Source organism: Leptosomus discolor, chromosome 12 (assembly GCF_034619465.1).
Source record: "Leptosomus discolor isolate bLepDis1 chromosome 12, bLepDis1.hap2, whole genome shotgun sequence".
Lineage (NCBI taxonomy): Eukaryota > Metazoa > Chordata > Aves > Leptosomiformes > Leptosomidae > Leptosomus > Leptosomus discolor.
Window position 1 is genome coordinate 1314826 of NC_141402.1, and position 27684 is coordinate 1342509.

Sequence of the window (27684 nt, forward strand, 5' to 3'; positions counted from 1 at the left end):
ATGAAGAGCTCTGAGGTTTCAACAGGTCCTCCAAATTCCCAAGGGCTTCTCCAATCATCTTCTCAGAGCTGCATTGCCGAGATCTCCCCTGACCACGACACCTGCAGCTTCTTTGAGCTTGGAGGATGGGGCAAAGGCATCAGAGTGGACCCGAGAAAGGCTGTAGGCAACAAGGCACAGCCCTGACCATCGCTACAGCTCCATGGGCTGCTTCTCCTACCAGAAAGCCAGCCTATAGTCTAGTAGGCTGTTCTATCAGAAACCCAGTCCTTTGCCAGCCTCCCTCTGGAAACCTCATCCCCCTCGTATACCTTCCCTTCCTCAGGGACTACCAGCTCTTGACACGGCTCTGCACCCTTCCTTTCAGGGCTGGAGACGTTTACCTATCCTCATGTAAAACCCCTTTGTTTCCAGACTGACCACTTCAGCGTTTTCCACTCCCTTCTAAAAAGGAGAGGACGGGAAGTCTTAAAATCCAAATTCATCTCCATCCCACAGAGAAAGTGGTGTTCTCATTTCCATTAGTGTCATCTATTTACATGAGAAATGCTTGGTGAGGAAATTGAGGTTACTGAGAGGAGAAAAAACGTTACTCACATCAGACACAAATCCCTGCGGTGTGTGTTGCCGTGTGCCCTCTTGCAGACCTTGCCCCACATCTCAAGTAGGGCAGGCTGCAATTAAAACACACAGCAAACAGAAAGTGCCATTGACCCTTCAACACGAGCCTAAGGTGGGAAGTGGCTGTGCTGAAATATTAATTTAGTCAAGGTCACTTTGGAAGCTAATGGCTGTGCTGGGTGTCTGAGGTCTTTCCCCCTTAACTATGCTCACTCCACCTCTGAGGTGGTGCTGGTGGTGTAACAGGCACCAGCTCGGAGACCCGCATTCCCCGTTAACGCCCCTGCCAGCGCGCCCACCAATAAATCATTTCTACCTGCGAAGAGCAGCCACTTCAGGGCTGCCAGGAATCAGCCGCAGAGGCAAAGCAGCACTGCTGTGTTTTCAGTCACAGAGATACGAGGTGCAAAGCACTCGGTTGTCCTGCCAAGCTGATGGCACACCTCAGGCTTTAAAGGGCGTTAGAGAAGCGTTAAAGAGCATTAGAAATCAGCTTGAAACCAGCTTCTACCGACCCTTGCCAGGCCCCGAACAAACGCCGTGGCATCTCTCTCAGCGTTCGTTGTCTCTGGGCTATCTGTGCGTGTTGAGCATGCTCCTGCAGCCGTGGACAGGTCTGCTGCCAGTGCTCAGCCCTGCGTCTTTAGAGAAGTACCAAGAGGAGCTCAATTTAAAAGCTCTTCTGTGCTGGCCAAGGAGAGAGGTGAAAATCCCAAGGCAGGCAGCCTTTGGGGCCAGGGCTTGTTCTGGAGAGACACCTGCTGGCAACGCCCGCCGAGCCCGAGCTGAGCTCAGGGACACGCTCACCCTCCTTCCACGGGAGCCAAGTGGAAATAAAAGTGTAATGGGGCTGTAAGGGGAGTCTGGGGAAAAGGTTCACGCTACTGGGGTCCCAACTCCACCGCCCCTCGTGCCTGACCGGCATTTCACAGCCCCAAACCAGGGCAGGTCACGGGGGTGAGAGCACCCGACAGACACTTCGCAAGAAAACAGTGCCAAGACCTGCAGGGTAATACACCCAAGAGGTCTGAGCTGGTTCCATCCTAACCAGTTTTTAACCACCCTCCCGGCCAGCACTCTGATTTTAGGACAGTCAAAGAAACCCCAAATTCCCACTAGGTGTGAGCTACATCAAAGTAAAGTGAAACAGGAGCATTCTGGGGGCTGGATGGGTCGGCTCAAAATCCCGTCCTGTTCTAGGCAGGGAAAATCTAGGCGTGAAGCTGCACGTTACGTGCAGGGGTGTGCACACTCATGAGGAAGGACATTTGCAGAAATCCTGGCAATCAGTGCCAAGGAGGCACTTATATGCCTATAAGGTACTTTAACTCCTGTCGACTCTCTGGGAAAGCAGCAGATTCAGGGCAGCTTCTCCTCCCTTTGCACAGGATCTGCTGGCAGGAGGTTTAAACAACAGCTATTCAGGTGAGAAGTGACTACCAGGACAACCCCGGGACTAAGCTAAAGCTCCAGAGCAGTGCTTTGGGGGTTGTTTTCTGATCTTGTCACAGGGGATACTCTGTTCCTGACTGGCATTTCGCAGCCCCAAACCAGGGCAGCACAGGACGGTCACTACTGCAGCAGACACTGCTCCTTCCCACAGCTCCTTCCCAGCCCCAGCCCCTTCCAGTCACTGTCTTGCTCTTGCTCTGCTTTATATTCACTTCACTATGGGCACTTGGAAATAGACTTGGCTTCAGTTTTCCTTTTTGTTTTTGTTAAAAAAAAAAGCAACAGTCTTTTGATTACAAAGAGAGGTTCGATTTTTAGCAATCAGAAATACTATCAGTGTTTCTTGCAAGTCTTTGCGGAGTGTTTGTCAACTGAAATGTGACATGCCACTAAAAACATAAACTAAGGGAACACTTCAGAAAGTTTTACATTGGTCTTTACCACCTCACCAAAAGATGCTTTTTTTTAAAAAAAAAAATTTGGAAAATGACCCAATGAGTTCCTAGGAGGATATTCATTTTCTAGGTGCCAGCCCCTTTAATCTGAAATTTGCTAAATGAGACCACACGTCCCGTGTTCAAAGAAAAGAGGAAAATGAGAGAGAAGCCAACATTCCCGGGAAGGCATTAAAGCCAGCTTTGAAGTAAACCACAAATAAACTAAGATTAAGATACACTTATTCAAAACACAGGGAGCCCTAATGTTCGCTGGGTTATGAAACCCCCCTGGCTGTGACAGCTGCTGCAGAGGACGGGATCCTCTGACACAGGCTTTAAGAAGGGCGAAAACTTTTAAAACTGCCATTGCATTTTCAAAGCAAACCAGGGAGCAGTGGATGGATGTCCTCTGCTGGCGAGGAAGGTGCTTTCAGTTTGGATGCTCCCAGATCACTCTGGGCCTGGATAGTTACTCCTCTGCTATTCAAGCAGAGTATTTCTAAGGAATTCCTGGACAAACACCAATTAAACAGCAAGAAAGAGCTGGCAAGGTAAATTCTTGTAGGATCATATTCAATAGCCTCATGAAATTCCAAGCCATTTTTTCCCCAATCGCTCTTTACTGCCACTTTCCAGCCAGAAATGCAGGAAGTAACGAAGGTTTGTTGCCTCATAAAAATACTGGACAAGAAACTGAGGTTCTGCCTGGCTGCCTTGGTCCCTACAGCCCTTCCCATCTGTAACTACAGCCCTTCACTGCGGCTCACCGGGAGAGGCAAGGAAGCAAACTAGAAGGGTGACAGGAGGGCAGAGGGTTTCTTCTGGAGGGTGATTAAAAGGGCTGTTATGTCCAAACTGGTGGGTTGTGGCTGGATTTTTTCTTTTGTTGCCATGTGCATGTTACAGCCTTGTGCCAACCTTCTCACGCCACTCCTCGCCTCCCCAGCCCTCTTCCGAGAGCTGCCCTAATCATTTGTGGTCTGGGGCTTTCCTCCACAAATGGTGCTGGCCTCCAAGAATCAAATTCTCAGCAGCATGAAGGGAAACAACTTGCATGTGTCCCCTATCCACCTGATTTGTAACAAGGATTGGCCAAAGTTAATATCATTAATATATCTTATTATTCCCAACGCTTCAATTGAAGCTGGAAGCTCAGAGACTATGAGAAAGACCGTAGCACCCCGCCACGAGAGCTGTAATTCTCAGACCCTGATACACTGATGGACAGCCACTACAATCAAGTTCTTTTCTTTCTTTTTTGTTTTTCAGAACAAAGGAAAAAATACTCCAACTCCAACATCATTATGCACGAGACTTCACAGTACCACGTACAGGTGAGTACGCAAGGAAACAGCCAGTGTCAGCGATAGGTGCAATGGGTTCTGTTTGCCCTGGACCTCCGTTAGGCCAAAGAGGAGTCAGGAATCTCCTTACAACAAGCAAGTGTCGCTCTTCCCACCCCGAGAGGCAAACAGCAAAGCTGCTAGAAACCTCGCATTTCTTTTCTACAGTTCTTGGCCCCCCAATGCCTGTAGATAAACTGGTCTCCCCTGGCATCCCACCCAGCCAGGCGCACTCTCTGGTTCTAGCCCTGGACTGTAGGACCCACTCGCAGACTTCGCCACCCGCTGTAGTTTTCGTCCTTGAGCTGTGGGTCACCACGGTCCTGCCAGCCTGGACCGAGGAGCCAAGACCACACAAGTCCTCTCAATCACATGGAACATGCTACTGAAGCTGGGGTCATCTGGGCTTCTCCTCCAATTCCTTCGAGCACAAAAGGGTACGAAAGTAAAGAGCAGGTGTAGGTGGAGCACAGGAATTTCTTCACCACAGACACTTGGAGGAGATAAACTAAGGGACTATGAGAGCAGCACAAGTCCTGAGACAATTCCTCTCCCAAGACTGACCCCAAGTCCTTCCTACAAGTCAAAGTTTCAGGCTGGACTGGATCCCTCTCCTTTCCTCTTAACACATTGCCCGCTCTGCCTGCAACCAATACCAGCCCTCCTGCAGTCTTCTACTCCTCTGCTGCTCCTCTCCAACTCCTTGCTTTGGAGCAGCAGCAGCAGTTGTTCCGTTATGGCATGGCATTATTTCAAAGCCCAAGCAAACCAACCCTGGTGTAGCTCACAGGTCCTCCCTCTGCACAGCCAGTGTGCTGACCTGTACCAACAGCTCAGAAGTTACTGGCTTGTCCCCTTTCCCTTGCTGGGCTGCATCTAGGGCCAGTGTCTGGGGACCTTTTGAGGTCAGCGACTCGGTCCTCTTGCTGTGAGGTGTGACATGTGCTTGGGAGGTCACCATCTCGGGGACGGGCTGTAGAGCCAGCACTAACCTGTTCAGCCAGACACTGTCTGTCATTACAGCCTGCAGATGGGACATCGTTGATGAGAAGGGAGGACAAAAATGGTCATTAAAGAATGTGAAGTTGGTTTAATTACATATGGACCTCTTTTCCACTTTAAATTTAAAGAGGCATATGAAACCATCATTTATCAACAATATATTTCCTTTCTGAATAATCAAAATTCAGCAAATTACAGTGTTGAGTAATTGGGGAGAGGAGAACTGGGGGGAAAAAGAAAGACGTTAAAAAGACAAAGGAAATTCTCTACAAGGAAAAAGGAAATGGAGAAGCTGTTGTCCTCTCTCCCTCCTCTGCATTTGAAGGGGAGCAGTGGGAGCTGCTGTCCCTCTCATCACCTCATGCTTCAAACCCTTTTTGATCAGCACGGACAGACAGGTTAAACACAGGGTTCCCGTGGCGCTTACAGGAACTCATCTGCCCAAACAGCAGAGATCACGTCGACTATCATCTTTCAGCTCTCCCTCAGCTACTGTGTCCTCTCAGGTAATTCAAAACCCTTCAACCACAACAAGCATTAAGCCAAATTCATCTCCCAGTGTCACAGACATCCGCTCAAATAAGAGGAGCCAGACTGGCCGTCCCGGGCCCAGCGATCCCTGTAATGCAACACGCCGGTGCAGGCCACCACGGGAACGAGGTGCCCATCTGAGGGCAGCTGGACCTTTCGTCACTGAAAACCGGGCAAGGCGAGAAAGGAAAACACTCCCCGAGGTTCCTATTTGGTAGACAGGGCCCTCTCTTCTCTGGCTTAAGACCCCGCTCCAACAGAGAGCTTAAGTACACAGTTAGACATAAAGGAGCCTGTTCATTGCTTAAAACGAAATTTAGACTTTTACAAACACCTGTTTGGAAAGGGGCCCTCGTTTCCATCGGAGAAACTAACTCGATGGCCAGCTGCCCCCTCGGCGACCCTGCCAGCCACCCCCACCGGCGACTCCTACCAAATAAAGTCATTCATGGAGGCCAAGAAGGGACTTTAAACAGTGACACGTACATGAATTCTTCATCAATTATATGCCATATGCCACCCATTTTGTGAGTCTCTACCTTGAACTTTGACCAAGGCAAACAGGATTCCAGAGGCAGGCAGTGAGGTAGGAAGAGGTTTCCTCACAGAGTGTGTGAAATGCCTCTTGAAGTAATCTATAAGCTGATCAAAGTTTAACAGTGGATGGAGTCATTGCCCATTCTTACAAAAGCTACTGTATTTAAATATCTACCTGGACAAAAAGGGTTTCTAATGAAATAAATCAAAGGCAGTAGCAAGCTTCTCTCCCTCTATCAGTATCTAAAGTAAATGGAAAAGAAAAAATACTCTAATGAATCCAAGACAGACAAGTAGCTTTCCCCTCCATGAAAATTAACTTACTTAACAGTAAACAACAAAGGAATTTATGAAGACTGTAAACCTGGCAGTTAAAATAATGGAACAGATAAGAATGCCCGTCATCAGGTATAAACCAATTCTCTTCACTGCTCAGAAAGCAGAGGGTTTGGCACCTCTGCACAGATAATATTGACTTTGCGAATACCTTTTCGTGCACTATTTTACAATTACAGTAACATGTACCTGAGCATGTTTTTCATATCTGATTGCATGGCTAATCTCAGCTTTCAGCTCAAATACCTGCCAGGAGTTTTGTTTAGACAGTGCCTCACCCCATACCTTTGCTTTACGAACCCAGGATTGGGTCTGACACTCTGCAGTGTTTATCCTCTGCTCTCTGTGAATTATCCAACAGCCACCTTCACAAACTGGTCACCACAAATCCTCTCCACCCCTAACTCCCACCATTGACCATCGTGTTTAAAGACTCGGCCCTTTCTGCCTGTCAGGGCTACCAGTGCTTTAAATCTGAGCCTTACCCCTGCATCCACCCTGTCTGGGGCCGACTGCAACCCTGGTTCTTGCCTGTGCTTCGACACGACCGCCCAAGGCTGCGAGGACACGCATCCCACTGGGGTCCATCTGCTCTGTACCAGACCCCAGCGTTCACAGCCTCTCCAAGGGCCCTTCATAGCCTGTTTCCACTGCAGGACAGTGCTGGTTCCCTCCCTGGGGCTGGAGCAGGGTCAGCTTTTGCTGCCTCTTAGTCCGCTTCCCACTTTTACAGGTAGAAAGGACTTCCTTCCCAAGCAACTCTCCCATCCTCCTCCATTGCCCTCCGAGGCACATGCTGATCGTGGACACTACCCCTTGGGTTATTTAATCCGCTCATAAGCCGAGACCGCTGCTGGGAACAGACAGATTTCCCCCCAGCCCTTTCTCCTTCTCTTCTTATGTTTTGCTTGCTTGCCAGTCTTCTGGGACAAAGACTGCCTTTTTGTGCCATGCTGGACCCCGACCCCCGATACGGCACCACTGCAGCAAGGAGTCAGCACCAGAAAGAAACTGCCTGAACCCTGAAAAGGTTATGTCTGACCACTGGGAGAAGGCACAAAGACAAGGGATCAGAGGGAGAAAAGCCAGGCAAAACTCATCCCTGCACTGAAGGCAACAAAGAGCCTCTCCAAATTTCACACCCCCAATTTGTGTCTTGCTTTAATTGTACCCCATTTTTCCAGCTCTTGCTTTCAAACCGGGCTGCAGGATTTCTGCACCAAAGACAAGCAGGAGCCTCCGCTGCTGCCACCCACCCACACACTCAGTGCCCAGCAGGGCTCCTTCTGGGCTTGCCGCACTGTTGCCCCCAGCGAACGCGTGTAACGCATCTGCTCTGCCCCCGGTACCGGGGTCTCCCTGCCAGAAGGGTTAATCTCCTCCGGGGCTCTTCAGCTGACCCACAGCTGATTCAGCAGCAACCCGCTATTTGCCCTAATGCCATTGAGCAGGGGAAGCAGGGCGAGAGGGGCAGGCTGGTGGAGGGGCCATCGATACGCCAGCAAAGAGAGAAAGAGCTGGGACCTCCTGGCGAGAGGCCCTAGGACCAGCAGTGGCACAGACATCTTGGTCAAACCTATAACCTGCCCATCCGAAACCCTCCTGCCTTTCTCTCCTGGAGAAAGCTGGTCACAACAGAGGATAAAGCGCCTCAGCCCCCTTCCCAGTCAGGCACATTCTCCTTCTCCTCTCCTCGCCAGGAACACAGCAGGGCAGCAGAGGAGCAAGGTGAAGTGCGACCGTTTCCTTTTCCTTCCTGAATTTTTTCCCCTGCCCTGTTGTCACCTGAATGCGTGGCCTGGCTGTGCTGCCACTCGCGCAGGGACAACTGCCCAGAAAACAGCCTGACTGCTCTGAGCAGGCAAAGCTCCCAGCTCCTCCTGCCTGGCAGTCCCCTCTGCTGGTGAGATGCCCGCTCTCCCCATCCGCAGAGAGCAGCGCTCGCTCTCACCAGCTGCTGATCTCTGGAGTGGAGAGAAATAAGATACCTGGATTTCTGGCCTCCCCCCACTGCTGGGGGGGCACACACACCCTTGGGATGTGACACGCTTCTCCTTCCTGCAGCTGCCTCCCTGCCCTGCCCTCGCACAGAGCTCCGGGAGCAGCCCAAAGCTGCAGAAGCAGCTGGATCACACAAACTTTGTGAACACGAGTGCCAAGTGCAAGGCTGGGATCGTCGCACGCTTCAGGCCACAGTTAGGGCAGGGATGGGAAAGCAGACGAGTGCAGTCACATGTGGGACATTGTCACCTTACCCGAGCTGCTCCCGGCCCCAGTGCATGCATCAAGGCAGCTCAAGAGGGGAGGACAGCAAGGAAAGCCGGCTGGCAGCGGGCAGAGCACTAGGCTGGGTTTATAGGGTGGAGGGAGAGAGGGAAGGAGGAAAACTAGGGTAATCTGGCAAAGCCACAGCGCAGGACAGAGGCAAGTAGCAAAAAAATCGCTTCTTACAGTCAGCAATGCCAATTTTCACTGCCTTGAGGGTCAATTTGGGGACTACTGGGGGGAAAGTAACATGAGGGAGTTGAAGGGCTGGTGCAGTCTGCTGCCAGGGTTGAGCTGTCTTGCAGACCAGGTAGCTTTGCAGCACGGCAACTCTCTGTCAAATCACCCAGGGCAGGGGACCTGGCCAAAGCCCACGCATCGCACGGATCCCACCTCAGCAGAGAGGACCAACATTTACCCACGGCTTGTGTGAGCTCATTGCCTGGGACAAATTCCACGCAGGGAGATCTGCTACATGAGAGGAGCAAAATGCAAGTGCTTTTAGCTTGGCAAGTGAAGCTTAACTACTGTATTTAAACTTCCAAGCCAGTTTCAGAAAAGCCAGGGGACTAACTCATGCAGCATCTGCAAACACACGCTGCTGGATGGGGGCCAGAGCTGCTAGAACTGACATGAGATAAATATGCAAGTGGTGAAACTTGTTATGAAAACCCTTGCTGCGTTACGAAACCCTAATCTTTCACCACTGTGGCCAGGCTGGCACTAACCACCAGGACATACCCTTTCTGCAGGGCCTCTTTCACGCCTGTGCTCTGAAGAACAAACAGTAGTTCAAGCCTTTAGAGATGGTTTCACCACTGATTTACGGTACACACACCATCAAAGCTTCTTCACCTGTTTTCTCCTCCTCTCGCCCCAACTTCAGCACTTGGCCACCTTCATCATGGACAAGAGCGAGTCCATCGTGACGGTGGATGATGCTATCCGAAAACTCATCTTGCTCAACTCAAAAGAGAAGATCTGGACGCAGGAGATGCTGCTGCAAGTGAATGACAAGTCCATTCGCCTGCTGGACTGCGAGTCACAGGTACCCAGAGCTCTGCCAGAGCTACTCACGGGTTGACACGTGGGTGCAGTGGGTGCCCTTCCCCTTCTGCCTGGGAGGGCCGTGGCTAAGGAACCCAAACAAGGGCGAATCTCTACTAAAATCCACTCCTGGGTGTGCGGGGGCTGGCTCACTCAAAGGGCAGGCGGGTGTGGGATGATTTATTCACGGCTCCAGAGCACAGACGCTCCAGGTGAAAGACAGCTCGAGCTGTGCTCCAGGCCAACAGTAAAACTGCTTTCTGGGGGAGTGATGCAGACTTACAGGTGCACAGAGATCTGCAGAAAGCATAAGCAGGAGGGAAGGACAATATTACTCGTATTAAAATAACACCCGGGATCACCAGTCTGAGAACAACGCCCCAGTTTGTCAGGTGATACGTGTACATGCACCCAGGGCACCTAATCTGAGGGGAAAGAGCAGCCAGATAGTGGGAGAGGGATGGTGCTGCCCTGATTTTAGCTATGAGAAACTAAAGAATATTAGCACAAGGCCATCCAAGGAGGCAGTGGGAGGGTAAGCCCCTCACAGAAAGCACCTTTCCTCCCGGTGCTCTGCTGGGACGCACGAGAAGCATACTGGTGTAGGCAGAGCACAGCAACAAGATGACAGTGAGCAACAAAGCTCAAGTTATTGAAGTCTCATGCTGGGCCCCTTACTCAGGGCTTGGAGAAGAACAAGACCTCCCCTCTGTTTGCCATCCACCTCTCTCCTATTCCGCAGTCCCAAGCCACTGCCCCTCTACATCCACCTTTGAAGAGCCCAGCAAACCACTGCTGGGAAGCACAGGCTCTGCCAGGTCTCTCTCCTCAAATAGGGGTCCCAGGAGTTCCTTCATGGGACCATTCCCCATCCATTCAATAGTTCCCCATTGCCTGACCCCTTCCTCTTTCTCTTCCAGGAGGAGCTGGAGGACTTCCCTCTGCCAACAGTCCAGCACTGCCAAACAGTGCTGAACCAGATGCGCTATTCCTCCATCCTCCTCCTGGTGTGCCAGGATTCGGAGCAGCACAAACCTGACATCCACTTCTTCAACTGTGACGAGGTGGAGGTGAGCAGGGCCCTCCTTGCTGGCATGAAACAGAGAACAAAATACACTCCTAGCTGTCTGCCAGCCCCTTCTTTCTTTGCCCACTTAGAGCCCGCAATCCTTCCCAAAGCAAAGCTCTTAGGAACATCCCTCTTTTATCTTTCAGGCGGAGATGGTTCACGAGGACATAGAAAGTGCCCTGGCAGACCACAAGCACGGGAAGAAGATACGACCACAGACACTCAAGTGAGTACTGCAGGAGAGAGCTGGGAGTGGAAAACCCAAAGAGCCCCATTTCCAACGGTGCTTTCGCACACCAGTCTCTCAGAAACGGGACCGGCAGCCACTGACAGGGTTGTTCTGCTGCTTCCCTTGCAGAGCAAACCAAGAAAAGATCAAGCAGAGACAATCCATCCTCCCACCGCCGCAGGGGCCAGCACCCATCCCAATCCAGCACGACACGCGAGGCTCAGGGATGAACAGGAACCGGGTGGCACCACCTTCCCAGCACAACCCAGGTACTGGCAGCACTCAGCGAGTCTGTCCTGGGGAGAGGGGACTCGTTAGCCCAGACAGGTCATTTCAGGCCCTGTGTTGCTGGGACACAGGGAAGCCCCGTGTCTTTTCACTGTGTTATAAGGTAACAGACACATACCAAATGCACACCGTTTTGTGGCATCTCTGGCTGTGCTTTATAAATGCCTAAAAATTGGGCCACAGCAAACATTTCTACCCACTAGGCCAGCAGTACCCATCTTCTCAATGGCCGCTCAATAAACCAAAGCTCCCAGAAACTCCTTGTAACAACGCCTGTATTCTGGCGATGCTGAAATTCCCCAAAGAGGTGAAAGCCCCTCATAAAACTGAGCTGCCAGGTGAGGCTTGGACCAGGCACTGGGTGATCTTAACGTGTACAGACAAGACAGCAAATTCCTGTCCCTCCTGCCTTCACAGGAGCCAAGATTTCACCCTCAGAAATCAAGTGGTTTGCACCAATTCTCCTAGAGTTGATCGTGGAAATGCAGATCTGAACTCACCTCTCTCATGTGCTAATCCAAAATCTTACTCCAAAACCATGCTGACTTCAGCCTCTTTGGCTTGAAAAAACTTGCATTTCTCTTTGGAGAAAGAAGTAATAGAAATAAGCTCTTTCTCTGACAAAAGCTCAAATTGACTAAAACGATGAGCAAACTGTAAGCCTTTTTCATCGCTGCCTATTGCGCCACCTTCTCTTAGGATTAATTTCTAGGTTCAAGGAAAACATGTAATCAGGATACTATAAGAAACTCCAAACACTGGCTGAGGAGAGAACACGCTCCTTTCCCTGGGATGGGATCTGAAGCCGAGCAGCTGATCTGCAGCCTCTTTCAGGTCCAGCTTTGGGTAGTGAAAACAAGATCTGTATTTCAGAGCTGGACCACGTATAAGCATTTATATTCTGATGCAGAGCAGTTTTTAACAAAACAGCCACCCTTAACTCTGCCCTTCCTGGGATCCTTAGCATAAAGCTTTCAATCCAGCGCTGACATCAGCGCAGCTGGGCATTTACCCAGGCAGGACTTGTGGAGCTGAGAACACAGAGCCTGGCACGAAAGCAGGTGACAGGAGAAAGCCTTGAATGGTGCCTGCTTGCTGAGATCGCTTCTGCTTTCAAACACGCCTTCTTGCTTTTTCTACAAAACCTGTCAAAACTAATCACCTCATCCTAACACTTACGGATGACGTACATTTTTCACGGTCCTTTGCCAAAACTGTCTCCCCAGTTCTTGCACTTTGTGCGTCCTGCTGTCCAAACACCCGCCGTGCTGGCCCTTGCAAACCCCACGTCACCCAGCTGACACCTTCTTCTTTTCACAAGAGGCCACCCGAGCAATTGTTCACACTGGAATATCACCCCCTTGCTGGGTGATGTCTTCTGGCAGCTGGGAGGTGCCTGTGGGGGGGGTTTTATTGCAGAAGGATTTTTTTAATACCCATTAAAAACACCTGAGAGACTGCACACGAGTCTGGACAAAACCACTGATTTGTGCATAGGCCTGCCTGAAGGTCAGTCACGCAGAATTCCTGGCCTGCTGCTTTCTAGCAAGCGCCAGTTGTGTTCACTTCCAGGTCTTACTTCTTCTCTCTCAACTCCTGCTTAGTTAAAGTGGCACCTCTGGGACACGGCTCCTGCAGAGCTGGAGGCTGGAAGGGAGAGTGGGAGTTAATCCAATCGCACTTTACACACCCGTGGAGCGCTCCAAGCGATGGCTCCGTTTCGGGCGCAAGTCAGCTTAGATGCCTCAGCAGCAAAGGAGCGAGTGACCGGCAGCAGCCGGGGCGCGGGGCCTGCCGGGTGCTGCCCGCAGCCGGCTGCCCTTCAGCGCCCGCTCACTGCTCCTGTGGAGAGCTGGCCACGTACCAACACAGAGCGTCAGCGGGCAGCTGCTGCGACCTTGGAAGGTTTCATCGGCCACTTTGATCACCTCCTGCTCTGCCTGATCTCCTGAGGTGCTGCCATAACCCAAGACCAACCAGCCAAGCTGGGAGTTACCATCCCATGGGTCCCCGCATTTAAGGAAGCCTATTTTCAACTTCTGACAGTAAATACATTTTTCTCTCCCTCATTTGCAGACTACGAACGACGAGGCTCCAGCTCTCATGACCACGAAGAGTCCCGAGCCCTCTTAGCACAGAAGATTGAAAAAGAAACGGTTGGTAACAAGAGCAGCGCGCGGGCAATAGGCAGAAGGAGAGGGAGAAGAGAGGAAGGAAGCCAGGGGCTCCCCCATGAGCAGACATTTCATGCATACTCCAGTCATTATTCAACTGGTATCAACTGGGCACAAAGTGAACAAAAGCAGAGCTCCATCCCTGGGTTGGGTACAATCTCCTTTGACCTGCGGCAGCTCCACCGATTTCAGAAGCTCTGCTCCTCCCCAGCCCACAGTCCGGTCTTGGCGTTATTTTCCCCATTAGCAGGGGTCACTTGTCACATTGGTAAGCGCAGCACACAACCAGCCCCAGCTTTGTGTTTGGGAAGGATGAATTCACCTGCATTTCATGCCTGGATTCCCCATCCCTGTGCATTCTTCCAGGAAATGGAGCAGGCCGGGAGCAACACGCCCTGGGATACGGGCTTCCCAGCTGTGTGCAGTTTGGGCTCTCTTTCACCTTGGATTGTTGCATTTCTGTCCTCACAGCAAATCCTGAACTGCACTCTGGATGACATCGAAGTGTTCGTCGCCAGGCTTCAGAAGGCTGCAGAGGCCTTCAGACAGCTCAACCAAAGGAAGAAAGGGAAGAAGAACAAGAAGAAAGGGCCAGCAGGTAGGGTGTAGCAGCCAGAACAAACGGGGCACGCAGGGGCATGGAAGAAGTTGGGAGGAGTCCTCAGCTCACATCCTAGCAAGGTCAGATGGATGCAGCGGCACGGCTATGGACCCAACAGCAGCTACACCAGTTTGGAAGGTGCTGCTGGTCTGTGGGGGACCTCTTGCAGAGCACACAGAGCTTAGTGAAACCTCCAACACAGAGAAAGACTTCTGGCTTTTCTTGAACCCTTGATTTTCAGTAGTTCTAGTCTCAGCACACATTACTGTTGTGTCTTCTGCATGCCAGCAAGACGAAACTTTCCTGAAAAGGGATGTTCTAATTAAAGTGTCTTTCTCTCCACCTTCTCATGAAAGAGGGCATGCTGACTCTTCGAGCAAGACCCCCAAGCGAGGCTGAGTTCATCGACTGCTTCCAGAAAACCAAACTGGCTTTTAACCTCTTGGTAAGACACAGACGGTATTTTTGTCCCATGCGGTGACAGGGCTTTTTCCCCATACATCCCAGTAGTAAGCGTTTAAAGGGGAATTTGAACCGAAAACACTATCAAGGGACAGAGGTGTGAATTCCAGATTCTTCAGAATCCGGAACAACCACTGTGTCAGGCTTGTCCAGGTTTCCCGGGCCAAGCTGTTAAACTAAAACTAGAAGCACAGAGTCCAGGATGGGACTGAGCAGCCAGGGGCCTTGCAATGCCTCGCTCTTTTCAGATACAGTCCTGACTTAAAGCATTTGTGAAGCCGTGAGCTTAGAGAGCCAAGCACTGCTGTGCCCGCCTTGCCGGTAGCTGTGCAAAGGCTTATACAGACACCCCCACTCCAGATATTCACTTCTGCTTGTGGCCTTTAAAAGTCTGGGTAGTTTTGAGAGAGCCTGAGTCCTTGTTATCCCTACAAAGGGCAAAACGGAGGACTGCAAATATTTTAAAAAAAAAAAAAAAAAAAAAAAAGTCTTATCTAGTTTCAATTGTTCTCTTCCAACTCTGCCTACAGAGCAGCTGTAAAGCTGCCTCAGCCAGGGTCCTGGAAAGTCTCCGGTTAACAACAACTGGGGTCCCCCGTTGCCCTGAGGTTCCTGGCTCCTCCTCTCTTTCTCCCCTGGAGGAGCCACCAGCTTAAGGAGGGGATGAAAAGCATAAGCGTAAAGATGTCCCAGTGCTGCCAGCTCTGCTTAGTGAAGTAGGCGAGACAGGATTCTGTCAGCTCCGGCCAAACTCGCCCAGCGAACGCAGCCTAACAAGACCCTTCCTGAGACATTATCAGTGAGGAAACCACAGAGACTGTAAACCACCTCGATGCAGGACACCAAGCTCCAGCCTTCTCTTTCAGAAGCAAATATGCGTATTTTTTGCCTGCTCAGGACCAGAACTGAGTCTTGGAGGTGGCAAATATCAGTCACCAACAATCCCTCCACGTGACAGAAAAAGAGAAGGCAAAATCAGGTTAGGGTTAAACTGGGTTTCCTTTTGCTTTTCAGGCCAAACTGAGAAAGCACATCCAGAACCCCAGCGCTTCAGAGTTGGTGCATTTCCTGTTTGGGCCCCTGGAACTGGTAAACCTTATTCACAGGTTTCACTGTGAACTCACTTTTTATTTCTGCTTTCACGCTTACAGGCAGCGAGGTTACGCAGAGGAATCACAGAATGGTAGGGGTTGGAAGGGGCCTCTGGAGATCATCTAGTAGAGTTAGAAGTCCGCTCACAACTGGCTAAAGCCTCCTCAGTAAAGTCTAGAAGCAACAACGCCAGTGTTTCTGGCCTCTGGTCTGATTTCCAGCTTGAACTAAATACACAAACCCTAGCAAATATGAATCTTTCCACCCCATTAATAAAGGCTTACTGCGAACAAAAGCGCCAGCCAGCTACGGTTCCCATCGGGAAGCTGCCCGATCACACCTGCAAGCAGTCACGGCTCAATATTTGCACTGAAATAGGAAGCAGAAATCACAACTTGAAAAAACAGAGGGGGACAGAAGGGATACAGAAATATCAAGTATTTTCCATTTTTTAAAGTGCCAGCTTGCAATGCACCCCGTCTCTAACAACACCTAATTTTTAGATCAGACCTTGCTTTGACTCCAATAGAGAAATTCTTGTGTTCCTCTGCACTGTCCAGCCTTCTTCAAAGATTTAGGTTGATTTTCTTGAGTCAACTGAGCTCATCTAAGGATTAGCTGCTGCCAACAGGAGTCAGGCCATCCCTTGGCGTGAAACCTTGCCCTCTGGCTTTCATCTTATGCCTTGGAGAACTGAGTCAGGAACTATTTGCCTTATCTGTCTATTTGCTTTTTCTTAATGAAATCTGCCTATCAGTGCAGTGCACGGGTAAGAAGGGGATGCTGAGGGAACACAGTTCCCTTTTAGGTGGCAGCAAACCATTACTTTAGTTCATCTGTCTTGTGAAACCTCATCCTTACATACGAAGGCATAGAGGAGAACTTAGGAAGCGCAAGTCTCATGGGAACGAGCCTGGTTTTTGAGGTACTCCCTATGGAAGGTACATTGGCTTCCTTTGGAGTGGGCAGGCATAGAGACTCCAAAGGATCCGAGCCGCTCATTTTTCTGTCTGACTTCCATCCCTTTGTGGGTTTGGTATTTTGAACATTTCCTGCAAAATCTCTCATATTTGTGTGTAATCCAGATCGTCAATAGCTGTGGTAGCACTGAGCTTGCCAGGTCTGTTGTCAGCCCACTGCTTTCTAAAGACGCCACAGATTTCCTCAGAGGACACCTCACACCGAAAGAGATCAACCTCTGGGACTCCCTGGGAGAGACGTGGACCAGATCCAGGTGAGGACAGAGCTGCCACCTCACCAGGCTCCCCAGGCTCTTGAGAAAGGCAGAGGGGCTGCTTGGGTTTATAGCCGTGTCAGAGGGTCAAGGATGCCCTGATGCCCCCTCTTCTCCCTGACACGCTTTCAGAGACACATTCCACGTGAATCTCACCACATTTTCCCCACTTCATGTCCTAGAGCTGAATGGCCCCGAGAAGCAAACATCCCCACCTACATCCCCAAATTCCGCAACGGCTGGGAACCGCCCGTGGAAATCTTCCGCGGAGCTCCCTGGGAAATAGACATCGGACACTTGCAAGAAGAGGTTAGTCGCGTGTCCCCAGGCATCCTCTCTTCTCTTCCCTTCCCTCTCTCCCCCTTTTTCAGAGCAAGAGATGGATCGTGGAGTTTGAGGTGGTGTGTAACAAGTAGTCAGCTCAAAACTGAGCTGGATCTGGTCGCTCCAGTTAAATCCAGAAAGCAAATAAGGCCAGAAAAGGGCAGCAATAATCAGCCTCACCTCCTGACCAACAGGAAATGGGATGCTCTGCCATGACTGAGCCCCAGGGATACAGGTTGGCCTGAAGAACATTTCTTTAGTGTGCACTTCATCGTGACCAGAAGCTTCCAGGCCATGGGTCATCTACCACTACCACTCCCTTTTCTCTGCCACAGCTTCTCCCATTCCTGTAACACTGCCTCCATGTTCGCCTTTGCAGCTATCATCAGCTAATGGATATCCCTACCGGAACTCCTCGCTCAAGCGCGGCCAGACCCCTGATCAGACACAGGCTGTGGATGCCTTTAAACAGAACGTAACTCAGCACGTCAATAGGTAACGTACCAGCACCACCCGTGGCACGGGCGCCTCCACTCCCACCTGCAACCTCACAAACACCCACTGCAACATACCACGACACCAGGATGCTTCGGCATCCACGATCCTGGTGGATCACTCTCTGCCATTATTAATTCAGACTTGTTAACGAGATCAGCAGAACTCAAAGATCAGACCTCAGCCAAGTCCGCCCAGGTGTGTGCCGAGATCACAGTCCTGGGACAGGCATATTTCCTGCTGAACTTGTGCTTTTTTTCAGAGTAGTTTGAACTAGTTTTCTAACCAAGAAACCCTACATTAGCGAAAACACCCATGCATCAGTACGTTTATTTACACCAGGGCTTCTGGCTGCAGAGAAGTATCAGGAAAGCCCCAAACAACATTACAATATTCAGCCAAGGTCACTTGTGTAAAACCTAGGTGCATACAAAGTAAACATTAGCCCCAAACTCCTCACCTCTTCCCTCACGACTCATTTACCTTCTGGAATGCTACAAAAGAAGTAATTTCTACCTAACTCGGGCTTTCCTCCCCTCCCTGCCTTCAGGGCACTGCTGGGCAAGGCCACCACTCCCTTTCTTGACTGGTGGATTCAGCCTGACTCTGCTCCAAGCTCTCCCCCACTCATACTTACAATTTATGTATTGTACGTGTCTGTAACTAGACCAAGAGTTGTCCCCAGTCAAGCGAGCTAAACACAGCACCACAGCCACGGGATCAAATCACCGAACCAGTGGGTTCAACCTTTTTCAGACCACCAAAAGCTATTGAATGAAGACAGTAAAATGAACTGAAACTCAGCCCGATGGGCTTGCTTTGCAGTCAGGCATCACAGATGCCTCAGAAGCAGTCCACAAAGAGCCGAGTTCCCTCAGATCATAGATTTAAAATCATTGACCAAACCCAAGAACTTGGCAATGAAAAAACACCAGGCTAAAAGCCGCAGTTGCTAGCAGTGCTGGAAGGGCTGGCTTCACCCAGTTACCCAGAAGTTCACATAAACTGGAGGAGAACCTGCCCCCCTGCGCGCATACCCACTGTCAATACAGCACCCGGGAGTCTCCTGCACCGCGTAGCTGTGCAGGTCATAAGCAGAAAGAGCCACAGAAGGTGCATTAAAGTATCTCCTACCTGCCCTTACACAACAAGGCAAGACAGTTTTGCCATACTGCAAACATTTTTGGAATTAAAAAAACAACACTACACTCACCCTAACCAGAGAAGAAAAGGATGAGATCTGCAAAATTCTCCTAAGCCAGGCAAAAAAAGAAACTACGAAAAAATAAGCCGTTTCAGTTTGGGTCAAAGGAACCTTTCATTGCACTTTTTCTGCCATTTTCCGCTTTGACAGTCTACCATATTTATTTTGTCTCTCTCTCCAAATGAAAAGTCAGTTCCACACTGAAAGCGTATATTACCGTGTCAGAAATCCCCAAGCAAAATACTTAAACACGTTCCTTTTCCCCCCAAATGTATCTTAGAACAGAAACACTCAAACTCACTTTTCCTGGGAACCCGCAGGAGCCAGTTTCAGCAGCTCAGCATTCGTTGCCTGATGAAAACCCACAGCTTTCCAGTCAGTTCTACCTCCACTCCTTTTCAACACCCTTTCTCCCAGCGCTGGCGCCTGCTTCTCCCCTGCTCTGGCATATGGGGCAGCTGTTTCCACTAATCAGGACACGAGGGTTTCACACTCACTTTTTCACAGGAGGTGCAATCAGAGCATTTTTGTGCTTTCTCAGTCTTCCCAGCCCTTGCAGAGCAGCATCTGACAGGGGAAGAAGTCCTTTCTTCCACCCTGAAAGCAGCAGCCCTGCGGTCCCCCAGGGGGGCCACCAACCAACCAGCCCTACAGCTTTTTGCTTGTTTGTTTCCAATCACAGGATGTTTCACTCAAATAACGGGTGAAAATCTTCCTCAAAATCGAGGAGCAAAGGGCACTACCCTCTCCTAACACAAGCACAGCTGGCTCTCTGCCTGCACTGGCACAGTCTTCACCGCTCCTCCTTTGCCAGTGAACCTACACTGCCCCAGTTATTAGATGGGCCTCCGTTCAAACTCCCTTTTTTTTTTCTCCTGCAGGAATTTTGAGGCACAGGGAATGGCTCCGCCGAAGAGATATGCCAAAATCCGCTACGACTTCACCGCGCGAAATGCCAACGAACTCTCAGTGCTTAAGGATGAAATCCTGGAGGTACGTGAACAGGCTCGGGGAAAAGGTGTGCCCTCCTCCCCTTCCCAGGAACAGCAGAGAGACCTCGAGATACCGGCAAGTGCCAGCTCAGTCGTGCTTGGTGTTTTCTGGGCAGTAACACAAAGCTTTGCTCAATCTAAAGCTTTAGGTCCGAGCTGGAGCAGGCTGACCGTACGCACTGGGTCACTTGCTCAGCTGAAACACAGCAGTCGCATCGTAAGGAGCGACGAGGAGGGAGGAAAACAAGTCACTGCTCACCCACTTGCTGGGCCTGTGTTCACTGATACCACTCCCCCTTCTCCAAGGAATTCTCTTCTGTGAAAACATCTTGTTTCATAACCTTTCTCTTACTGCAGCACCGGTGGCAGCTGGAGAATGTAGGACATGACTTGGTCTACACACTAACTGCAACAGACCTATGTCTTGAGAATAAGACTTCTGTTCAAAAATGCAGCAGAATGAGAAATGTGGGTGGGTCTTGCCAGCAAAGCTCAACCACCTGGGAAGGTTACTTTAAAAAAAACTAAAGAAAAAGATCACAGTTCCAGGTAAAAACAAGCCCGCTGAAAGGAGCAGGGGGGCAGGTACAACAGGAGGTACCTCAGCAAGGGCAGTCTCCTCTCCTGGCCACATCGTGGTTACGAGGTGATCACGTTGTGTGTTACGACGTGGCACGTGATCAAGTTATACAATAACATGCTGGCATCTGTGGCACGAGTTGCTCTTGATTTATTTTTTTTTTTTAATACAAAAAGACAACACAAACTCAGTCACTGAAGAAAAAAAAACCTGGAGAAACAGGCAAATTAAGTAGGAACTATGAGCTCTTCCACACCCCAGGTCTCTCGTCCCCCAGAGATGCTCCCCTGTTCAGCATCAGGGTAAGTTCTGACGCGCTTCAGGAAAGGCTTCAGTCCTGCATCGCAAATGGGTGCAACAGAGCTGTTTGCCAGCTCCTGGCCTCGACGACGTTACTCTGCCAACTCCGCGTTCCTGTGTGGTTTATTTCCACGACATGCCGTTTAGGTGTGCCAGAAACCTGCTCTTCTCACCAGCAAATTTATTTTTTTCCCCTCTCAGGTGTTGGAAGATAATAAGCAGTGGTGGAAGTTGCTGAACCGGAGCGGGCAGGCTGGTTATGTCCCTTATAATATCCTGGATGTGGTGAAACTGGAGGAGCTGGAACAGGTCTGTAGTCAGGTGATATTTAACTGGTAGCCAGCTGCAGGGCATAATCTGTCTCTGAGAATAACCTTGTCATTAGACCTCCCTGGATTTCTTAGGATGCTGTTGCACCAGCTGGGATGAACCCCCACAAGCAGACAAACCAGGATCCTGGAGATTCCCGAGTCTCCTACAATAAAACTCTCACATTTTGGCAGTTACCTTCCCCTCCCCAGACAAAGCCTATCCTTCCCATCCGCATGGCAGCCTTGTGCTCTCCTCCTGCTCCGAGACATCCAGCACATCACCTGCTGCCAGCAGTGCCGGGCAGGCAGGGTTATGGGACAGGCAAAGGCCGAGTCCTAGGCTGTAGGCAGCAGCCTGCTATGAAGTGAGACCCTAGCTCGAAGGGACACCCACCCCGAGCCCAGCACCGGGACTTGGCACCCCAACAGAAAAGGTCGTGTGTTGAGGAGTCACCAAACAGCTGCTGGCTATGGCGGCTTGAAAGGGATCCCCTTTTTGCCAGAGCCCACCCCCAAACCCACCTCCTTCTCAGCCTATGGTTCATCACCTCTCTGTTGTGAAACCCTGCTGCTTGCAGGGCTGCGCCAAGAAGAGGGTGAGAGAGCCAACGCAGCCATAAAAGCAAGTTTTGCCACGTAAATGCTGAGATTTTTGTTTGGGATTGAATTAAGGACAGGCAGTTCCCTCATCCAGTTCAGTTCAGCAGCAGGAACAAGTTAGCAGAGTGGAGGCAGATGGAAATACCATCTAAGTGAGCACCAAGTGAACGTTGCTCTCAAGCACCTTGCATTACAAAAATGTGGAGCTGGAGAGCTTTGAATGCCCTACGGAAGCTTCCCACTTCAGTATTTCATAGCTTGGGCAAAGCATAAGGTGTCCCAGCAGGCCTCTGGACGAAAGCCCTGTTAGTTTAATTGAGAAACTGTCAAAAGAACTCTTTCCAGACTGCTCTGGGCACTTGGCGACGGTCCCACTTAACATCCAGTTAGTAGAGCAGTGATGCTTTAGCTTCAAATGGGATTTCTGTTTGTTTTCATCTAAAAACCCTTTTGCTTCCCTTGCTCTCCGAGGAAGTCCTACAAGCAGTAATTTCTGCACAGCAAAAGGCTAAAGGGCCGAGTCACACACGTGAGAGCAGCAGTAAGGAAGCATAAACCACCGTGCCGCCCCCTGTGACGAGGGTGACCTGTTTTCCAGGGGTGTCAATGCCTTTGTGCAGTCTTTGGCCTTTGGTTTGGGTTCTGTTTGTTCCCACGAGGCTCCAGAAATTAACTTCTCCTGTGCAAATCCACCGAAGGTCACAGCAGCCTCAGCTGAGCGGCCCCAGATCCGCACAGGGAGAACATGGCAGTTTGTGCCTCAACTTGAGTGGGAGGCAAAAAGTTAAAGACAATGAAAAAATGGCCAAGAAAAAAAAAATTCTTACACTTCTTTTTCTTTCTTTCTTATCACCTAGTCTAACCAGAGGTACAAAGGAGACCCAGGCCCCAGGGGATACGGACCATCCAGCCCAACTCACAAGCTACCGGCCAGCTACGCCGGGGATAAGTGGGGCAGTGAAATGTTATCGCGCAGCTCTCCCCAGGACGCCAAAGAACGTACGTGTCCCCCACCGCGCCCCCAGCGCCCGGCACCTTTTGCACCCGCAGAGCAGCCTCAGGCAGCCCGAGCACACGGCACCACGGCTTTGCATTTCGGGGCTCCACTGAGAGGTTTCTGTGAGCACCTGCTTTTGCTCACTCTGTCCCAGAGCTTTTCTTTCTTTCTTTCCTTTTACCACAATGGTCTGTTCGCTGGGTTTGGTTGCTGTCTGCAGGCAACCAGGCCTGCCCAAGCGCCTTCCCTCTCGTGAGGCTCTGCACGAGGAGCGACTGCACCTTTTAGCGATAAGCCACAGCCCAGCAGGGGTTTTGGAGGAGCTGCACAGAGGAGATCCCAGGTAGTGCAACAGAGCAGCACTGAGGAGCTCGCTGACTCACGTCAGGGGTTCTCAGGCAGCCTGGGACAAGGAGGGCAAAAAGGTGATCACCTTAACCCTCCTTCCAGCTTGACCTTCCTCCTCCTCACAAGGAGAGAGTTTTCCTTCCCCACCAAAACATGTAAGTGTGTCAAAGCAAACGCTCAAGTCAATCCCTTTCTCTCTGTTTGCCCTTCTCCTGCCACACACGCAGCGCCCGCCTGGCCTGTTCCTTCAGGTGGTTTCAGCGAAATCCCAGCCACCAGATCTGCCAAATGTGAGACCCCCCACCCCTCCCTCACCCTGCGCGTGGCACACGGGCTCACAGAGCATTATCGCCCCCCGCGCACGCCAGCAGCAAGCTGCCTCCCCAGGGCCACAACCAGCGCTCATCCCCTGAGCCCTTTTGGGACGACGGAAAGCCCCACAATACGAGCATCATGGACACGTATCTATTAATAACACTGAGTTATGCTCCACAGTCCTCAAGAGTTCCATGGAAAAAGTGATACTAGAGGAGATGTCACTGGAGTTTTAGGAGTGTGCTGCTCACTCCCAGCTCATGCTTCCTCCCACTCCTGTTGAGCTGCACAGCAGAAGCTGGAGCTCTGAGGACTTGGATCAGCAAGTGCATTATTAGAAGGAGCAGAGAGGACTGAGAAGTAGAGGGAGCAGGGCCACAGCTCAAACCCAAGACTCTTAATTGCAGGTACTCTCAGAACTGGCCTTCCACACCAGGCGACAGCGAAGGGGCAATGGGAAGAAACCAAATGGCAGCACAGGGGCACAGAAAAATGGGAACCTCGTTCTCAGAAACGGATAGTCAGGCCTCCCTGACCTCTGCTGCCTCACGGGGTCTGGGGTTTTTCCCCTCCCTGCTGCTAAGATTGCAGAGCAATTTCCTTATTTCAATAGCCCGAAGGGAACTAAGTAACTCAGAAACAGGAAGATGACAAACTAAAGCAAAAACAGACATCAGGGAAAAGGGACTCTGTCCCTCGTCACCCCTTGACAGCACCAGTGGGAGCAAAGGCACTGCCAGATCAGGTCTTACACCCTTGACCAAACTTCTGCTTGTTGGTGTTGCAGGGTTTTACATCCTTTGAACGAGGAGTGATGAGCAGGATAGGTTAGCAACACGAGAAACAATTTGTCTCAATACAAATTTAAATATAAAACAGGTGAAGATACGGGCCCTTACCAGCACCTGCTACAGTCACCAGTCGCACAAAACGCATGTGTTCTTACCAAAATGTTCTATTATTTTGCCAAACGTGACACACTTTTCCCCCCCAAGTGCTTCTGAACAAGGATTTTCCAGGCAGATTGATGGGTAGTTTTGCTCCCACTGGCTGAAAGCAAGTGCAGACGCGAGCTCTCCTTTTTCACCCCAGACCAACCTCTACCCGGTTAAACACGGACTGGGCAATACGTTAACCAAGCCAGCTCAGAGTCGGCTGGTGTACACCACGACAGAGAATACACTTTTCTCTAGAAATTGTACAGCTGTATCAATGCTGGCCAGCATCAGAACCAGAGATTTCCTTCCTCCCAAGAACAGCAGCAGTTGCTCCAAGACTCTCCAATCAGCCTAATGGACGTTGCTGGAGCAAGGAGGCCAAAACCTTAGACATGCAGCGCTTGTACCAAACCGTGCCCTTCTCCTGGGGGACAGCCACGCTGCAAGAAACCCTTAGGCAGCTTTTTAGATTCAGTGACCGCTGTGTGGACGATGAGCATTTGGCTGTAATTTTGTGATTCCTCCTCTCCATCATGCTGGGGAAGAGCTGCAGAAATCTAGCTTTCTCCCAGAGAGCAAGCGAGGTTTCAAAAGCTGAAGGAAGTTGGGAGGAAAGGGGAGATTCCCACAGTCTGCTCCAGCAGCCTGCCAGCCTCCGACCCCGGGCCAGTCTCCCTCCACATGTTTGCTCCCAACGGAAGTTTGAAGGTCAAAATGTCAGCACTCAACCTATTGCTCTAAAAGCACTTAAGCTTGTTCTTTAAAACTAAAATACAAAAGTAAGCACTTTCCTTTGGTGTATTTACACAGTTAATTAAAATTGAGACACATTTTGATCTTCCTTACATTTTCCCCACAAACACATTAATTTAACAGGATTTGTGACTGAAGCCTTGATTCCTACTCTCTACCTTGTGCCTTCTTTCCCCAGAACTTATTCATCAAATGGATGAGCTGAATGATGAGTTGCTAAAGAAGATCACAAACAATAAAATTCAGCCTCCCCAGAGGAATTTCAAAGTGGAAAAGCCTCAGCAAGTTTTTGTGCCCCTCACCTTCGAATCCAGCACTGAGGAAGTCAAAGCTTGGCTGGAGGCGAAGTCATTCAGCAAAGAGTAAGATCTGCTTGACTGTCACCTGAAATGCTGGTCCTTCATTTGAAAAGGAGCAGGGGAGGCAGCTTGCAACATTTCAACTGGATTACAAGTCCCTTGTATTTACTTACAGAGCCTCTCCTTGCTTTGTGTCTTCCCAGGACAGTGGAGCACCTTGGCATCCTTACTGGAGCTCAGCTCTTCTCCCTCAACAGAGAGGAGCTGAAGAAAGTGTGTGGTGATGAGGGAAACAGAGTATACAGTAAAATCACAGTGGAGAAAAACCAACTGGAGGTAAGGAGCTTTCTGGGCATCTCCTGCCTGAATGGGTGCCTGTACCAGCAGTGTCAGAGATCCCATTTGTCCTGGTTTGACACCATTAAACACAATTAAAAAACAAACAAACAAACCAACCCAACACAAAACCAACCAAAACCCACACAACCAAAAAATCCAAACCACCTAAAAACGCTGAGAAGTCTTTTAAGGAAAAAGGCCCCAAATCTGTAAGGCAGATCACCCTGTCTCCACTAATGTGCCTTCTATACCAGTATCACTTATCCCTTTGAAACTAGCTCTGCTCTTACAGCGTTAGTGAAATACTATAATTTAACTGCAGACTGAAGCTAAAATTCAAACTTCCTCTTTTGTTTCCATTCTAGAAAAGCAGAGGGGAGTCAGAGCTCCAAGAAATCATGAAGCGTCGCCAGGAAAGGATCGATTCCGCTAATTAAAATCTATCACCTGCTTTATTTCAGCTATTAGTCGTAGTAGTGCAGAGAAAGGGAATGAAAGCAATGATCCCCAGTCCAGACAAGAGACAGCAGGGCTCCACTTGGCAGTGTAATTGCCATCAAAGGGACAACTTCTGGAACACTGTTGATAAGGGTAGACAATAAGACCGTGTCCCATTGGGAAAGGTGTTTTAATATTGCATGAAGTATTTTTTTTTTTATAACTATATATTTTATACTGAAATTTTATGTGCATGCGGTCAGAGCAGAGCAGAACTCACACGTGTCTGAATGTACGACAATGGCTGGATTCGAGCAAAAAAGACCCCGCCAAGCTTTCCTCGTAGGGCTGTACCTGCTCCCGCCCCCTCGCCGGCAGGGCACACAGCACAGAACAAGCCAGCCTGAATGTTTAGAGGCTGGACCACGGAAACAAGCCCTTCCCCCCACTTTCCATTGCCTTCTCTGTGGCAAATATCCCCTGCAGCCCACTAGCCAAGGCCCTGTGACAATTCACTGTCCTCCTTCTGTCCCTCCACGCCCCCTCGTTGGAGGAGGCTACGATTGCAACACAAGACTGGCGGCTTCCTTAACCACCCACACCAGTTAGCGCTGCCTTTGCACACTGGAAACGGGCTTTCGCGGCGTAGGAACGAGCAGGAGCCAAGTGACAACTGAAGTGATTTGAATCTGCAAATAGGTGAGCTCAGCCTGATCATCCCCGCTTACGCAGGGGCTGGGGCTCAGAGCAGCTGTGCAGCCCTTCACCTCGGCACTGAGCCTGCCCCGGAAAGCCGCAGCGTTGCCCAAGCCAGGCCTCACACGGAGACAAATCGCCCCTGCCGTTTGCTCCCAACCCAAAGCCCTTCCCGGGGCGTTCGCCACTCATCCCCACCTTCACGTTTTCATTGCAAAGAGTAATCTGAAACGCTTCCTAAATCTCTTAAGAAACAAAAGCACGCTTGGAAAGGCTGTTTTAATACAAAATAAATGGCCACAACAAAAAAATAACAACCTGATTTAGCAGAGGCTGTTGTTCTTCACTTCCTGGTTTTCTTAAGAACGTTATGTGCATATGTATATAGCTGTCGAGTGAAACACCCCTCGTCTCACACTCTGTAAATAGGGGTGAGGGAAAAATCCCCTTCCCTAGAGACGTAATTCAGTGATTACACATCAATAATTTACTCAAAGTTTTAAAAGCTCAAGCAAGCATGGAATAGCTTTCCTGTCCACGGCAGGTTTGGCCCACGCTGCATTTCTACCTATATTTTACTTACACACCAACCTGATGGCAACTCAGTAAAGCAAACACACCTACAGGAGCTGCTCACAGACTGGGAAGACTCTGCCTTTCTCTCCCCTTCGCACAATAACTTTGGTTGAATGGGAATGCAGGCCCAGGCTCCCCAGACACTTACACACGTGCTTTCCTTGGCGTGCCGTGAAGGGGCCCACCCCCCTTTAAAGGTTAAGCCTTTGCACAACTTGGCCTGTCCTTGCACATTTAATGGGAAAAGCTGTACAGGTGTAAAGCAGAGGCTGGGGAACACGTGTCGAATCTGAGAATACTGATGTACCTCTCAACTTTGCCTTTGTTCTTCCAAAAATATTTCTAATGGATGATGTCTTTTCTTACGCTTGGAACAGGACATTGCTACCCCCAGCAGAATTGGGGTGCAGGCAGGGAACTCACAGGGGAGGATCAGGTTTTTAGTCACAACCCTGCTGG

The 27684-nt window shown here is 50.2% G+C and overlaps 1 protein-coding gene across 1 annotated transcript; it reads left to right on the forward strand.

Annotated features, from left to right (window-relative positions):
- On the forward strand, positions 1-25952 carry EPS8L2 (EPS8 signaling adaptor L2). Its single transcript, XM_086472365.1, has 22 exons — positions 1-162; positions 1079-1235; positions 1822-1940; positions 3147-3285; positions 3780-3844; positions 9411-9572; positions 10492-10641; positions 10787-10866; positions 10999-11138; positions 13234-13313; positions 13803-13929; positions 14289-14377; positions 15409-15483; positions 16572-16720; positions 16903-17029; positions 17424-17539; positions 19625-19736; positions 20817-20924; positions 22384-22525; positions 25056-25239; positions 25380-25512; positions 25881-25952. The coding sequence occupies exons 1-22, from the start codon at positions 1-3 to the stop codon at positions 25950-25952; spliced, it is 2688 nt and encodes an 895-aa protein (XP_086328491.1).
- The last annotated feature ends 1732 nt before the right edge of the window (positions 25953-27684 follow it).